Below are 16,869 nucleotides of genomic sequence, written 5' to 3' on the forward strand. Positions count from 1 at the left end.
GGTCTAGCAATGCGAGACTACATTTGGCTCCACAGAGCTTTTTAGCTAGTTGTTTTGGTTTTTCGACCCAGAATTTCTGCTCCCGTCAAGCCCAAAAACTAAGGGGGTAAATCAATACAGAAAGCAGTCAGCAAATTATTGTAATGTAAATTCATACCAGAAGAAATACAAGTGAGGGAAAGACTGCACAAACATCTGGGAAGCTGCAATAAAGTGCAGTGCGCATTGATTGTCATAGCAGGAAAACAACAGGTGTTACTGACAACATTAACGATGGCTCTGTACCAGGAGCTGGCTCACCTCGTTAGTGTTAGAAATCACACCTGTGCTAGGACATGTCAAAATGTCTGCTTTAAAAAAAAAAAATTACAATTAGTCTTGCTGTTATTTTCCATTTCATTACTTTAAATAATGTAATTATATTTTTATATCATTTCAATGCTGTGTTGTTCCTTAGGTTCAAATGCTGGAACATTTTCAGTAACCCATAGCACAAGAACCCAGGGTTGACAGTGTTATTGATCCACCATGTTAACACACAACATTGTACCGTGTGTCCTTTCTAACCTGCTCCATCAGTCCAGGTTTCTAAAATGCTTCCAATCCATTATGTACCTTTCAACAGTCCTAATGGCTCGCCACAATTTAAGACGCTACAAATATAAATGATTTCTCAAAAGCTCTTCAGGTAATCAAGAACAGTACTGTTTGTTTAATCTTCTTCATTCAGAGAATCATTGATGCACAGCAAACTATCACTGCTCTGAATAAATGATTCTCTGAACAAACAATCCTTTAATTTCTTTTCCAGGTTACAACAGCCTGATAATGAACACAAATTGTTGAAATATTGATCACTCTGCTGATGTAATGTGCTTGCTTTTTGCAACAGTTAAGACAGAAAACCCTCACTATGAAAAACAAAAGGAATGTTTAAACAGGAAAAATGTCACCTCGTGAACTATATTGGATCGACTTTGTTAGCCACTAAAAGAGATAATCAATGATCAGGCATATCAGCCTAGCTTGTTATTAATAGGTCAGGTTAAAATTTTATATAATTTGTCATCATCTTTGGTGACAAATTATAAAACTGACTCAAATCGCTATTTTCGGGACTCATGACTCGTATTGAACTTGTGCGCTGATGACTTGGACTTGGTTGCGGATTTGAGGATTTATGAAATCGGACTCGAGGAAATCATGAAATAGGACTCGGAAACTTGGAGTACTTTTATGTGTGATATGCTGTGGTGGAGTACTCGACTCCTGGACTGGGACTCGAGTCGCTATTCTCTGGACTCGTGACTCGACTCAGACTTGAACTCAGGTAATGAGGACTCGATTCGGACTCGACTCAGACTCTTCTTTGGTGACCTGGACTTGGACTCTTACTTGAACACTGGGGACTTGAGACTTGACTCAAACAGTTGGCGGACTGGACTATACTACAGTGAGGAAAATAAGTATTTGAACACCCTGCTATTTTGCAAGTTCTCCCACTTAGAAATCATGGAGGGGTCTGAAATTGTCATCGTAGGTGCATGTCCACTGTAAGAGACATAATCTAAAAAAAAAAAAATCCAGAAATCACAATATATGATTTTTTAACTATTTATTTGTATGATACAGCTGCAAATAAGTATTTGAACACCTGAGAAAATCAATGTTAATATTTGGTACAGTAGCCTTTGTTTGCAATTACAGAGGTCAAACGTTTCCTGTAGTTTTTCACCAGGTTTGCACACACTGCAGGAGGGATTTTGGCCCACTCCTCCACACAGATCTTCTCTAGATCAGTCAGGTTTCTGGGCTGTCGCTGAGAAACACGGAGTTTGAGCTCCCTCCAAAGATTCTCTATTGGGTTTAGGTCTGGAGACTGGCTAGGCCACGCCAGAACCTTGATATGCTTCTTACAGAGCCACTCCTTGGTTATCCTGGCTGTGTGCTTCGGGTCGTTGTCATGCTGGAAGACCCAGCCTCGACCCATCTTCAATGCTCTAACTGAGGGAAAGAGGTTGTTCCCCAAAATCTCACAATACATGGCCCCGGTCATCCTCTCCTTAATACAGTGCAGTCGCCCTGTCCCATGTGCAGAAAAACACCCCCAAAGCATGATGCTACCACCCCCATGCTTCAGAATAGGGATGGTGTTCTTGGGATGGTACTCATCATTCTTCTTCCTCCAAACACGGTTAGTGGAATTATGACCAAAAAGTTCTATTTTGGTCTCATCTGACCACATGACTTTCTCCCATGACTCCTCTGGATCATCCAAATGGTCATTGGCAAACTTAAGACGGGCCTTGACATGTGCTGGTTTAAGCAGGGGAACCTTCCGTGCCATGCATGATTTCAAACCATGACGTCTTAGTGTATTACCAACAGTAACCTTGGAAACGGTGGTCCCAGCTCTTTTCAGGTCATTGACCAGCTCCTCCTGTGTAGTTCTGGGCTGATTTCTCACCTTTCTTAGGATCATTGAGACCCCACGAGGTGAGATCTTGCATGGAGCCCCAGTCCGAGGGAGATTGACAGTCATGTTTAGCTTCTTCCATTTTCTAATGATTGCTCCAACAGTGGACCTTTTTTCACCAAGCTGCTTGGCAATTTCCCCGTAGCCCTTTCCAGCCTTGTGGAGGTGTACAATTTTGTCTCTAGTGTCTTTGGACAGCTCTTTGGTCTTGGCCATGTTAGTAGTTGGATTCTTACTGATTGTATGGGGTGGACAGGTGTCTTTATGCAGCTAACGACCTCAAACAGGTGCATCGAATTTAGGATAATAAATGGAGTGGAGGTGGACATTTTAAAGGCAGACTAACAGGTCTTTGAGGGTCAGAATTCTAGCTGATAGACAGGTGTTCAAATACTTATTTGCAGCTGTATCATACAAATAAATAGTTAAAAAATCATATATTGTGATTTCTGGATTTTTTTTTAGATTATGTCTCTCACAGTGGACATGCACCTACGATGACAATTTCAGACCCCTCCATGATTTCTAAGTGGGAGAACTTGCAAAATAGCAGGGTGTTCAAATACTTATTTTCCTCACTGTATATACCAGTGGTTCCCAACCTTTTTTCCTTGGCGCCCCCCCTACTTATGTCTAAGAAAAGCTGAACCCCCCTTCCGGAAACCTAAGTGGCGGTAACTCTCGAGATACAGCCTTACTTTCTTTTTTGATAGAGAGCAGTTATCAGCACTTTTACGTTTCTCCGCCATGTTTCATTCATGAAACAGTGATGCCGTGGCGTGATGATAGCAGCTAGCAGCTAGCAGCTAGCAGCTAGCAGATAGCAGATAGCAGCTAGCAGCTAGCAGCTAGCAGCTGACCTGATGACAGCAATGTCCCAGGTTAAGAGGTCCCAGAGGTTTGGCCTACTAAGTAGCCTGCCTACAATTTTAAGCGAGAACAAAAATATAGTTTTTATACCGACTTTTGTATACATTATATATTCTAGTGTATTATCATAATTTGTTAAACATGTGCACATATTTTTTTTTACCTCAATCTCAAACCAGATAAAGACTTGCGCCCCCCCTGTGATCTTTGCCGCCCCCCTGAGGGGTCCCCGGACCCCAGGTTGGGAACCACTGCTATATACAATATACCAATTTACACTAGTAGCCCTAGGTTGAACCATACTACATATGTATCCTTGCATAGAGACATATGCATGTTCCCAGTAACCAGCTGACAAAATGATCTACATCGTCTCAGATGACACTCAGACACACTAGTACTAAACAAATCCTGACAGAATAATATACGCGGTCTTGAGGGAAATTTGGGGAAGTGTACGCACGCTGCTGTCAGCTGATATCACTGGCGCTATCAGTGGGACAATGTAAATAAGCCAGTGTCCTGCAGGTTATGAGGGAACATCGCACTAAGAGCCGCATCTGCTCGGTACATTTTCAAATCCAATTTCAGAGCAGGCCGATAAAACACGAGCCGGGGGTGTAGAATACACCCTCTGTGTTGGAGCGGCTTCCCTCAGGTCGTACAGCAGGCCAGGCCACCACATGCTAAATCAAACACAACTTCTTGTTTTCCCCCATGAGCGTTTAACCTGCTCATTACTGACAAGCCAACTCTCCACCTCATTCCTCAACATCCCCAGATATTACATTTTCATTCCTTTTCTACTTTTTATGTCTCTTGTATGCCTCTGTTTAATATCAGGAGAAAATACATGCCTTGCTCCTATTAAGTTTCCCATCACGGCTCAAAGGCACAGGGTAATATGACACTTCCCTTCGGGGCTGCAAATAATCATATTCATTATTTCGTATTCCATCAATTATTTTTACAATTTATCCTTAAGTCAAGCCCTCAAGATGATTTTTGAATTGCTTGTTTTGTCCAACCAACAGGCCAAAACCAATTCAATTCACAATGAAATAAAACAGAGAAATCTTAACTTTTGAGTAGCTGGAAACGGCTGGAAAAGGATTTTTTCTTGATGAATTTTTTTGAATGATTAATTATCAAAAACGTTAACTGGACAGTTGTCTGTCAATTAACTAAATCAATCATTTTTAATTGCTTGTAGTAGTCTGAAGATGGAAAACTTTCTGGCATTTTTAATGAAACAAAACGTAGGCCTCATTTCCACCACACGGTCTGACTCAACTCGACTCATCTCACTTTTGGCACCAGGTGCTTTTCTCTATTTTTTTCCCTCTGCGGATAGTATCCCCTCAGTGTAGGCGGGATTCTCAGCTGATCGCCATAGCGAAGCCGCATGAAACTGCCATGACGTCAACTTTAACGGGACACTTGCTGGACTCGCTAGTGTACGACTTAGTACACAGTGTAGTTTTGAGGGGTGCTATTTTTGTTTTTATCTGGGGCGAGTGAATTAAAAAAAAAAAAAAAAAAAAAAAAAAATGGCAGTCGCCATTGACAGCAGCTTGGCTATTTAAAAATGATGGGTTTGTGCAGGATGGCCCATGTCCCACTAGTGACGATTATCTCTGTTCAATAAGTGTTCTGCAGTGTTTTAACTACATTTCTAGTATCTGCTCAGCTCGCGTGGACCCACGACCCAGGTGGTAACAAAAAAAAATTAGGTACCAGGTACACAATTTTTGCTAATGGAAATCCAAAATAAAGGGAGTGAAGTAGTGTCGATTCAAGCCGTGCCATGTGGCTCTGTGGGGCTGCACTTCTAACCACAAATGTCAACCTTATGGTGGCGTGAGAGGAAAAGTCAGGGGATCACTAGCCTATATCCACGACCTTCTACTTCCGGGATTCTCTGGTGCAGCCAGAAATTCCGCCGGATGTCCTTCTTTTTGGCCAGATGTCTGTTATCTTCCAGCTTTCAACTTATGAGGACTATGGTCAACAGCTCCTCAGATCTCTGCAGGGTAAATCCAGACAGCTAGCTAGACTATTTGTCCAATCTGAGTTTTCTGTTGCACGACTAAAACAACTTTTGAACGTACACATGTTCCACCAAAACAAGTTCCTTCCCGAGGCTATTTTGCAGCGGCACCGGGGCTCCGTTCAGCGCTTAGCACCGCCCAAGGCAATTGTGATTGGTTTAAAGTAATGCCAAGAAACAAGAGCACGTTTTTCTGCTGTGTGGACTAGCCAGTCTGGCAATGCGAGACTAAAGGATCACCAAAGTCCTAAAGATACATCGTCTAGAGACCATGAATGTGTGGACAAGATCCTTAGCCAGTCCGTCTAGTAGATGTTGAGATCTTTCACAGAATGAATTGAAAGATTTTGCCCTGCTCGTGTTGCTAGATTAAAGCACAGGGGATCACCAAAGTCATTAGGATTTATCCTCTGGGCACCATGAATATATGTACCAAATGTCATGGCAATCCATCCATTAGTTGTTGAGATATTTTAGTCTGGACCAAAGATGTGGATCAACCAACACAATGGCTGCTAGCATGGCTAAAACATCTCTTTGTGAAGATGAAATGATTTTCCTGGTTATTTATTATCTTGTTAATCATCTCGGGACCACTTAGATTTCTCTCGTGAGCCCTTAATCAACCCTGACCCCCAGGTTGAGAACCACAAATCGACCAAATGTTTCAGCATTACTTCTTTGTACACCATGCAAGTAACTGAATTTCTCCACGGTAAAAGAAAAACATTAGTTATTTTCAATTCTGCCTTATACGTTTGACCCAGGGAGTAAACTACCTTGTATACACAGTGTGTAAACTGCACCCATACATTTGAACAGCCATATGCTAGTAAATACCCACTTAGGCCTACATTTCTGTGTTGCATTCACTTCCAGGCTTCTGGCGAGTCCATCATTACAAACTCAGTTTAGTGGACAACCATTATTCAGACCCACAGGACAGAACTTGAATATTGGAAACCAAACAAATCTAAACTACAAAGCCCTGTGGGAGCGTCAATATTGCACAATTTTCTCCTTCCTAAAACTGTAGCAAGAAACAGCGGCTTTGGCTCTCTGTTAATGCTTTCCAATTGAGTGCGATCCATTAAAGTTGTTTGATGTTGTGCTTCTAGTGAATGCTATATCGCTGGAAATGTGGAGTGTCTGAAAGTCATCTGAAACTCTAAGTGTCTTCTCTGCCTCAAGGGACAGTAAAATTTTAAATGAGAGTGTCCTAAAGTGAAGTACTTGCTCGGCATCTCTGAGGCGAAAACTGCATTCTTCGTCCAGCTGATATGGGACCAGCCACAAACTTTCTCATCAAGAGCAGTAGTCTGACTCAGAAATATTGTTAGTGTGAATGCCTGCTCAGAGAATAAGCCTATTAACCACGTTGGTTAATACAACTGTTGAAATCATCTCATCTTCTTCCGTGCAAGCAAAAAAGTGGGAAGCAGTGTTTGCGCAAGAGGAGATTCATAAAATATGTTTTTGTTTGCAAAAGAAACAAAGAGAGATATACTGTAAAGGCTATATGTGCCTTCAAGATAGATTTCAAGAAAATGGTAACTGTTTTGTGTGCAAACAGAGGAGATGGTGAAAGAGAAACAGTGTGCGTTTAAGAGATAAAGACATTGTAAATATTTAGTGTGAAAGGGCGAAAGCTAATGACGACTGTAAAGTTTGTGCGTGTTTTTAATAAGAGATTATTAAAAAGAGAGGAAGGATGTAGAATCTTAACTTCTCAAAAAGTATCTCAAGAGGGAAGCTTAAACCTAAACTACACGCAGTAATTACTTAAGTTGAAAGAAGCCCTGGGGTGATTTTTCTCTATCTCTTGTATTCCCACCACTCCTTCCTTTATTATCCCCCATACTCAGTAGTTGTCTTAATGTGCAATAAACAGCTAAATTGGCTGTTCTTCAGGTATGATCTGGTTTTGTTTGGAAGTAGTAAATAAGAGGTACAAAGACGCCTTCAGAGACAGACAGCTCAGTCGCTGGGCAATGCTCCTGAGTGCAATTTACTACTCAGCCTTGCTGGGGGAAAAAAAAAAATACTTCCAAGCATACACTCTCGTGTCACACTTCCAAAGACTCAATGCACAGAGCTGTATAAACAGACACACATCCACTCAGGCACAAGAAGGCAATGGGGTGCAGGGCTGGGTTGTTAAAACTTCAGCATTAAAGGAAAAAGCCCCCCCGCCCCGGGCAGAGTGATATAATTGACTTCAAAAAGGAAGAAAACATAAGAGTCTAAATCCTCCCAACAAGTACAATAGGCAAACTTCACAGCCGCTCTCTCTGCCGCTTCTTAGATCACTGCACCAGACTGCCTGGAGAAAAGACGACAGCCCAGCCAGCTAAGAAAAAGGCATCTGCTCCCGTTTCATTTGTGTGTGCGCATGTGTGTGTGCGTGTGCGTGTGTGTGTGTGTGCGCGCGTATTTGTCCGCCTGTCCAACCACCCCCTCAGTGACGAGGTACCACTTCCTGGCCCGAGCCCACTCGACTGGCCGCTTTCCCGTCTTCCTGCAGCGAGAGGCCTGCTTTCTGCTTTGCCAACTGACGTCTAAAAAGGGGGACAAGAAGTAGTTGTGGGGAGAGAGAGAGAGAGAGAGAGAGAGAGAGAGAGAGAGAGAGAGAGAGAGAGAGAGAGAGAGAGAGAGAGTGAGAGTGTGTGTGTGTGTGTGTGTGTGTGTGTGTGTGTGTGTGTGTGTGTGTGTGTGTGTGTGTGTGTGTGTGTGTGTGTGTGCGTGTGCTTGAGGGAACAAGTTTGAGGGTTAGACATTCAGAGCAAGGCCAATTTCATTCTATTTTTAAAGCAACAGTTCTTTTTAACAACTCAATGTCTTTTTTATCATTAGCAGTGACGGTAACTAAATAAAAGGCGCTGTGTGATGAAGATACGGAGATGTGAGGACAGATATCTTTAGGGCTGGGAATTGCCTACAACCTCGCGATACGATACACCTTGATTTTTCAGGCCCACAGAGATCTTAAAAGTTAAATAAAATAGTCTCCTTCTTATCCCAAAGTTATTAATTAATGCAGATAAATATTCTTACATTTTTAAACTCAACATGCTTGAAGGAATGTTGGTTTTAAATTGAAAAATGCGCTGATTGAGTAATGTGGGTTGGCCTCTGCTTCCACCTATTGGCATTATTGTGCACCGCACTATAGGTGATGTTTCTTTTTCAAAACTGCAGTTACAGCATTTGCTATTGTATCGATAAAGAAGCACCTGCATCGATACGCGCATAAACGAGGAGTACGTCACGATATACTGCCATATCAAATTTTAAGCACGGCCCTAGTTATCACGTGGGATTTGGGTTATCATAAAATGTTTAAATCTAGACCTAAAGTAGGGCTTAACAATTAGTATCCAACAAGTTGCCCTGCGTGTTTGCGCCATGTACATGTGCACACTATACAACAGATCTGACAGCCACTCATAAAAACATTGCTCAGCGCTAGTAGTGGTCAAAAACTCCGCAGACTACCTTTAAATTGTGATTATTTTCTACAAATTAAAATTCCATTGTTGGTCTACATAATAGGTAGATTTGTGACAAGCGTGACCACAAAAATGTATTTCTACAAAAACATTGGAATGAATGATCCTGTTACTTGTTGTTGAAACCTCACAGGGAGCTTCTCTTTGTAGAGAAGTCAACATACAAGTAAGCTTCAGTAGTTTTTCAAATCTAAATTTACAGATTTAGTGTTTATTAAGATAATGTATGGATTAGTGATACCGACTTATTTTGAAAATACATATATTCAAAAGCGATATTTATTTACTAGAAAATGCATTTCCTGTAGAAAATGGGAGTGAATGCTGACAGCTGAAATGTATTGCAAAGCATTGCATTTCAATTGTCTTTCCTTATCTCAGTGTTGCAGCAGCAGAGTCAAATGAGCACCAAATGTTTGTACTTGCTTGGTAATCATAGTAGTCATATTACCAATGATTGGACATTTCTTTTTTGGAAATACTGTATGTTTATGTATCACTAATGGCAATCCCCTAAATTCTGTCACAATACTGATCTTCAGTCCATAATACTGTGGTATTTGCAACCAGTAGATAGTTCAATAACAGGAAATCCAATTAGCACAGTTGACTACAAACACTTGCAGAATACCATAAAAGGACAGAATTACAAATTAGGTTTGGCACCAAGTGGTGAGGCGCTGCGTGCATACATACATACATGAGGACTACTGCACGTGCACTCGGATTTCTCCAGTCTGGGAGAAGTTGAGGCTGAGTACGTGGGCCGCTATGCGTCAATGTGTGAGTGAGAGTCTTACGTTCTCATGTTATATTTGGATTTGTGTGTGTGTGTGTGTGTGTGTGTGTGTGTGTGTGTGTGTGTGTGTGAGTGAGTAAGGGTCCTGCTGTACAGTACATCTGAGTTTTGTGTGTGGGTAACTTGGTAAGTGAGCAGCGGGCTGATTCTAGCCCACTCCCCTCTGCCGGAGTCTACGTCAGCCGAAATCTATCTATGGTGGCTCGCTCATCCTCTGCCACCCCCATATGCAGCCGGGCTCAAGACGCGCGCGCACACACATGCCACTTCCATGGGTTTGGGGGCTGCTCTACTACTGTACTACTAGGAGAAGCACTAAAATAAGCAGATGACTGACGGCACCTTCCTCAAACAGCGGGGCCATATGGTGCTAAAGATAAACATTTAACCTGAAGATTTCTGCTCTCAGCGAAGTGATTCCTGTCACCGTTAGAGCGGATTTAACAATCTGTCTCAATTAACTCAGCAGCAGTAAAGCACTTCAGCTAGCTGCCGGTCACAGAGCGAGCCAACTGTCCATTCAAGTGTTAAGATGTTACTGTTCGGTATCAGATTTTATGTCAGGCTTACTGACTCCCGATTCACCCTTAGTGCGAGTGAATCACAAAGAATTGTGGGATACTTAGCAACCGTTGCCAGTAGCCTCCTTTCACTGAATGATGCTGACAGCTTCCAGCCCTCATTCAGTGGCTAGCTGCTCCTTCAGTGGTATTTATAGCCGCCATTGATCGAGACAGATTTGACTGAGAAGGAAAAGCAGCACTTGAGATTTAGCGGCGGACTATAGAATCGCCTTTGTGTGTTGGAGTGTGTGCGTTTGACTGGGAGAAAAAGCACACTGTATGTCACAGTCGCCTGCAGAGAGAGTCAGGCAGTCAAGAGGGCCATCCCTTGTTTCCTATACACTCTCGCTACCTCACTTGCCATTTCAACTCCATTAAAATTGTTCTAAGTGAACATGAAAATTATCAACAAATTTATTAACAAATTTAAAAAGCCCCCGTCAGCGGCCGCACTCTCTTCGCCAAGCTGCGAACCCATCAGCTCTAGCAGTCCTTACACACTTAACTTGAGTCACTCGATCAATCCTAGCTGGTGGCTTGACTTGATTGTAGGAGGCTACTATCTGAACACAGACGTGCTGGGGCTTTCTGTTTAGACTGCTGAAGGATGACTAATGCTCTATTTAAAGGGCTCAGGGCTCGACTGGAGACTTCTGGCATATAGGCCATCAATTGTAAATGCTGAGGTGATGCAATTCACTTCCAGGGAAACTGTAGGTGGTCACTTATTGCCAGCGTTGGGGGTAACAGTAAAAATAATAAGTAACACGTTACCACCTGAAATAATAATAATTTTTTCAAAATCTAATTTCATCATCCACACCGCGGCACTTCCACCAGTGCGCTACCAGAAAAAAAAAAAAAAAACCTGTTGCCGAAATTTGATGGCTGAGGAGTCAGGACACTGGGGGGGGGGGGCAGGCAGCACAGCGCCAAGCGTAGTGAATGTGTGATGAACAGCTTATATGACAGGAACCGTCCCAGCACCAACCGTGGACTGACGGGTGAAATCATTCTAATCCTAATCATCTCTTACATTGTCATCATCACTGTCGAAAAGCTCTTCTCTTGTACAAGGGGCACTACATTTTGTATTATACATATTAGGGATGTAACGGTATGAGAATTTAACCTCACGGTTATAGTGACCAAAATGATCACGGTTTTCAGTATTATCGCGGTATTTTTTTAAAAGTGTGTTCAATATGTTCAGAAAGCACTGATAGGCCTACACAAGCTGAAATAGTTTCAAAAAGTGTAAGTGTTTATTATATTACAAAAATATAGGCAAAACCTTATCAAAAGTGCAACTTTCAACATCAAAGGAACAAGGGTTCAGCATGTAAACAGCTTATTTGTCAGGAACATTTCCAGTAGTGCAGGTTTAAATCATACAAATCCAAACATTCAAGCAAAGACATAAAGAACAATATGTAAACAAATCAAAGACACACCACTAATTATATACTTTTTTCCTGCACATTGACAGGATAACTACCTTCAATCAACTGTCCTTCGGCATTCTTATAATAACCAAAATATGCCAATGCTTCAGACTTAGTCCTCTTAGAGGGCTGATAAATGTCCTGAGCGCTGTCATCTCCTCCTTCCGCCATGATTCCAACTTCAAGAAATGCACGTTGTAGACTACGCAGTGCGCCTGCGCAGCAACTTCAGGAGACTCGAATGAAGCTGGGAAGAATTATACACACGGTTTCCACACCGTGGTAATCCACCGTGATAATAATGATAATTTTAAAATGAAAACGGTAATTGTTACCGTCAACATTTTTATCGTGGTTTACCGTTACATCCCTAATACATATCAACAGGAAAGCTTTCTTTCATCCATTTTAACTTAACACTGCTTATTGGGGGCGCCTGGGTAGCTCACCTGGTTCAGTACGCGCCCATATACAGAGGCTCAGTCCTTGACGCAGCGGCTGCAGGTTCGGTTCTGACCTGCGGCCCTTTGTTGCATGTCATTCCCCCTTCTCTCTCCACTTTCAAGTCTAAGGAATGCGATTTGTTTTTTGTCCAAGGTAGGCTTTCTTATATGATGACGGGGCGTGTACGCTTGTCGTAATTAAATCAGCACTATGTAACTTTTAGCTGCAGCTGTAGTTCCAATGAGACAACCTGTAGGGGGACCGAAGTGGGAAAAGTTACATAGTGTTGCTTTAAAGGGGAAGGATGCCGTTTTTTTAGCTTAATTTATCTTAACTGAACAGCTTCGAAGTCATTGGAATGGTTATATGACTTTTTTTGTTGTTGAATGGTGGTTGTCTCGCTCCCCCCTAGCGCCTGTGAGCTGAAAAACCACCCTTGCAACTTTCGGCCGGCGAGCCGCCGGCCTCAACGTCAGGAAGTATCGCTTGATATCAGGTCTCACGATGTAATAAATTGCTTCACGGCACTGCGCACATACATCCATTCGGGAACCGGCTAACAAGGTAGCGATGGAGTTTTTGTCATCGTCATGGCTGAGCCGGCAAAAAAGAAGTAGAAAGCTAGAAAAGCATTGTCGGAGGAACAGAGAAAGAGGAAACGGCAGACTGACCGAGTGAGGAGTCAGACACGAGTAAACATAGGAGCTGCCAAATATGTATTCCGAAGCTGTAGGGGGATCTCTATAGAAAAACATATTCATTTAATAAATTAATTCATTATTAAATTATTAATATCCAGAAGTTAAAGCCCGAGCAAGAACAATCTTTGCTGAGTTTTGTTGGTGGCCATGATGTTGTGGCAAAACGACCAAACGTTAGCAATTGGTTATGGCAGATCCAGAGTGGCTCTGGGCAGATCCAATAGTTTTAAACTTCAACAGAGTACCTGCCTTCAAGGAAGTTAACACTTGTCAATGGAGAGTGGCCAGACTCTCTGTACAAATGACGAGAGTCTGGTAGGACCAGGCTACCACAATGGGTTTGAAAGGGAAAAAGTGGTTCTGACATTCGTTCTCCCATACTTTTCATCATGAGCGAGTTGAACTCGCTGTAGAGACTTAGTGATAGTTGCACAAATATAGTTCCTTTTCCTGACTGTGTAAAGCCAAAGCCCATCTACGGAAAGCCGTTCCACTACCTATTTAGCCCCATTGTACCTACTTTGGTTGCAGTTCCACCAGAGTTCCACTGGGGGTGATCACGGTCCAGTGCAAAATGAATGGGACCCTATCGAGCTAGACGGCTAAATTTGTCTCTTTCGCCTGATTGTCGTTGAGAAATCTCAGATTTGATTGTAGTTTTTGCAAGTTCAACATGGATTATAGGTCAAAAGTTGAATGAACGAGTACTTATGCCCTTTCGATTTGTTACAGGTTGAGTTGTTGTTGCCCATAACACGCTAGCATTCTGCTAATGAATGCTGATTGGTCAGTGAAGGACTGATTACGATCGGAGATCCCACTTGACGCCATCCGAAGCAGAACCAGAATGCCAGAGTGAATATTTCAGCGTGGTCTTTAAAACATTAGCAAACCTCTTTCTAGCACGTGTATTGACAGGGAGAGTCTAATCTGTCAGCTGTGTTGTCGATGCCTCGAGAGAAAAAAGGAAGCGACTCAGAGCTTGCCGTAAAGCAGAATCTCTGGCCGTATATGTGTATGACGTCATTGACATTTTAAAAGGCTTTTTAGAACAAAAAAGCTACTTTAAAAAAATCTATCACCCAGCAGTGTGTATTTTCTTAGCCTCCCCTTTCAAATGCAACATTCAAATTACTAGCCAAAAATTTTATCCTGAGAAAAGTGGATTTTGAGGGGTATAGCTCCATAGAGTCCCATTCATTCTGCACTGGCCTGTGAGCGCCCCCTATATGGAACTCTGGTGGAACTGCAACCAGTTCAGAAGCCGGAAGTAACGAGAGAGTGGAACTTCTTCCCATATTAGAAATTCTTTGGTAAAGCTCTTGCCATTAGGTGGTGTAGTGGTAATTACTGTGATACACTGATGCAGCGACTGTAGGTGTAGGCACAGCCCAGCACAATCAGCAGCAACAAAGCAGCTTTAATCACAAGACATGAAGGCCCTCGGGGCTATTACAGCTTATACACAATGTTCACTGCCTGAAAATCAATTTGTAGATACATGAGACGAAAGTTCCCAAACTGGCGTGTCATGAACTGAACTCAACATGGCTATTGTTAATGTTATTATGCCACCTGTGTACTTCCTGTTATGACAAGTCAAAATGTGAGAAAGGGCTAGTCAAATAAATTGGATTGCAATTAAAACTGCATGATATAAAACGATCCCACAGCACTAAACAGCCAACGAATATATGCAGGGGGTTGAGATGAATGAATGGCTAGTACCAATCAAACAATCATTATAATGTCGTGTGATTAAAATGCTAGCTTTTCTAAAAAAAAAAACAAGGCACTTTGCTTTGGAAAACATCCTTCCATCAGCCATACACAGCTACTACTCATTTTGAGCTGATGATGAAGGAAACAACAACAACAAAGTTACCTTTGTTCTCAGACTCCAAAGTAGAAGATGCATCACTGGGCATTAGATCTACTTCCTCTTTACTAGTAGCTTGTGCTGGATTTTCTCCTAAAAATAGACACTTTTCTTATAGAGACATTTCAAATGACGATATGTTGATTAGAGTAAAGAGAGACAACAATCAATGTTGTTGCAGATACAGCGTGATAAAAGACAGTGATGGCCATACAGAACTACGTTAGAAAACTCTACACTTCCAGCTTCTACAAGTGGAAACAGAAGATAATTATTCGAGTTTAGAGCTCTCTCGATTTGTTATTTCAAGGGCAGTAATGGCATTTCCATTATTGATTGACCTGTTGATTATCTTGATAAATCAGTGGACCGTTTGTTGTAGAAAATATGAGAAAATAGTAATGAATGCCGGTTACAATTTCCCAGAGCCCAAGGTGACATCTTTAAATTCATTTGAACAGTTTAAAACCCAAAGATGTGTAAAATAAAGAAAAGCCTCACAATTTGGGATACTGGAGGCTGTGGGGGATTTTTGCTTGAAAACGGCTTACAAGATTATCATTATAGTTGCCTATTAAAAGGTCGAGTCCATCTGCGTTCTATTCCAGGTTTTTCAAATGGAAACGCCCGCTTACCTTATTAGCTTATACTTGTTATAAATAATGTTAACGCTAGCACTGGCTAAGTCAATGTAAGCTGTGCTAAGTTTGGACATAACGGCACAGAAGTTAAGCAATGTATCGTTACTGCTGTGGACGCAGTAGCCTGGTCCTACCAGACTCTCATACATTTCCTTTGTACAGAGAGTCTGGACACTCTCCATTGACAAGTGTTAACTTCCTTGAAGGCGGGTACTCTGTTGAAGTTTAAAACCATTGGATCTGCCCAGAGCCACTCTGGATCTGCCATAACCAATCGCTAACGTTTGGTCGCGACGTCGGCTTAGCATCGCTAGCGTTAGTCTTAGCCAACTCCTTCACCACTAACGGAGCGAGCTGGAAAATCAAACTTTTCCCAAACCCTATGGGGAGGAGGGCCACAACATCATGGCCACCAACACAACTCAGCAAAGATTGTTCTTGCTCGGGCTTTAACTTCTGGATATTCGGCGGCGTTGCCACAACGAACTAAATGGCTTCGCTCGCATCTTTCTACACCGCCATTACGGAACTACAACTCAAACTAGCGCACGTCCTCAACGTCATCGTTCTCAGCCACTCCCTCTGTTCGCTGATTGGACCGGTAAAAATGTGACCAGAGAAAACCCAAGAATATACCGCAAACCCAGGCGGAGTACTGAAGGAAAATGAAAATTGAGCGGAAGTACGCAGGAGGGCAGAGCCAGGCTACCACAGCATTACATATCGCTCTATTCAAAACCACCAGATTTTGACAAAAACAGCCATTTTACCTCACAGAACATGGGAGTTGCTACCCCTGCCTCGATCAGTTAGTTTGTTTGTGTTATTGTGTGACTTTCATATCCAACCTAACATGGCAAACACAGCAGTAAAATGCTTCCCTTTCTGTCTGATTCTCCAAATCGAGGCTGTGCCGATAGCAATCACAGTTACTGTTGTGTACTGTACTGTACTGTACACGTGGACGTATCCATGACAGTAGTGTGCTGTCATCATACAGAAACCTACGTCAGGTCACGTGGTTTGTTAGGAGTTGTAAGAATGGCTTGGGAAAACAGCATTTTGACGCTAAAGCGTAACATACTTCGACCAAAATGTGAATGTTTGGATTTGAATACATAAAGAACACTACTGGGATGCTACAATCGATTAATCGACTAAACGTCTCAGCTCTAGTTCAACAGTTTAGCAAATACGTAAATCTACACTGTCTCAGATCTAATCTGTGTTAATGGTTGTTAAAAAAAAAAAAAAAAAAAAAAAATGGAACCATTTTTCTTGGCGAATTTGAGCCAAGTGCAGCTTTAATCTTCCACATTGTAAGCTATACGCTCTGTTTCCTACCTGGCCAGTGCCTGGACCTTGGCTGTGTGTCTCTCCTCCAGCTCTGCCAGCTTCCTCTTCAGCAGATCAGTTTCCTGCCTCAGGCCTGCTGAGTGCTCCATCTCCCCATCCAGCAGACTGCGAAGAGACCTGTCAAATCCACGAGGTC

At 42.3% G+C, this 16,869-nt stretch overlaps 1 protein-coding gene across 1 annotated transcript in view; it reads right to left on the reverse strand.

Annotated features, from left to right (window-relative positions):
- snx29 (sorting nexin 29) overlaps nt 1–16,869 on the reverse strand; it is a 176,660-nt gene that overhangs the window by 137,876 nt on the left and 21,915 nt on the right. The window contains exon 13 of the mRNA XM_031297994.2: nt 16,722–16,850. Within this exon, the coding sequence (XP_031153854.1) occupies nt 16,722–16,850 (129 nt within the window). The remainder of the gene's footprint in view (nt 1–16,721; nt 16,851–16,869) is intronic.

This window comes from Sander lucioperca, chromosome 22, assembly GCF_008315115.2.
Source record: "Sander lucioperca isolate FBNREF2018 chromosome 22, SLUC_FBN_1.2, whole genome shotgun sequence".
NCBI lineage: Eukaryota > Metazoa > Chordata > Actinopteri > Perciformes > Percidae > Sander > Sander lucioperca.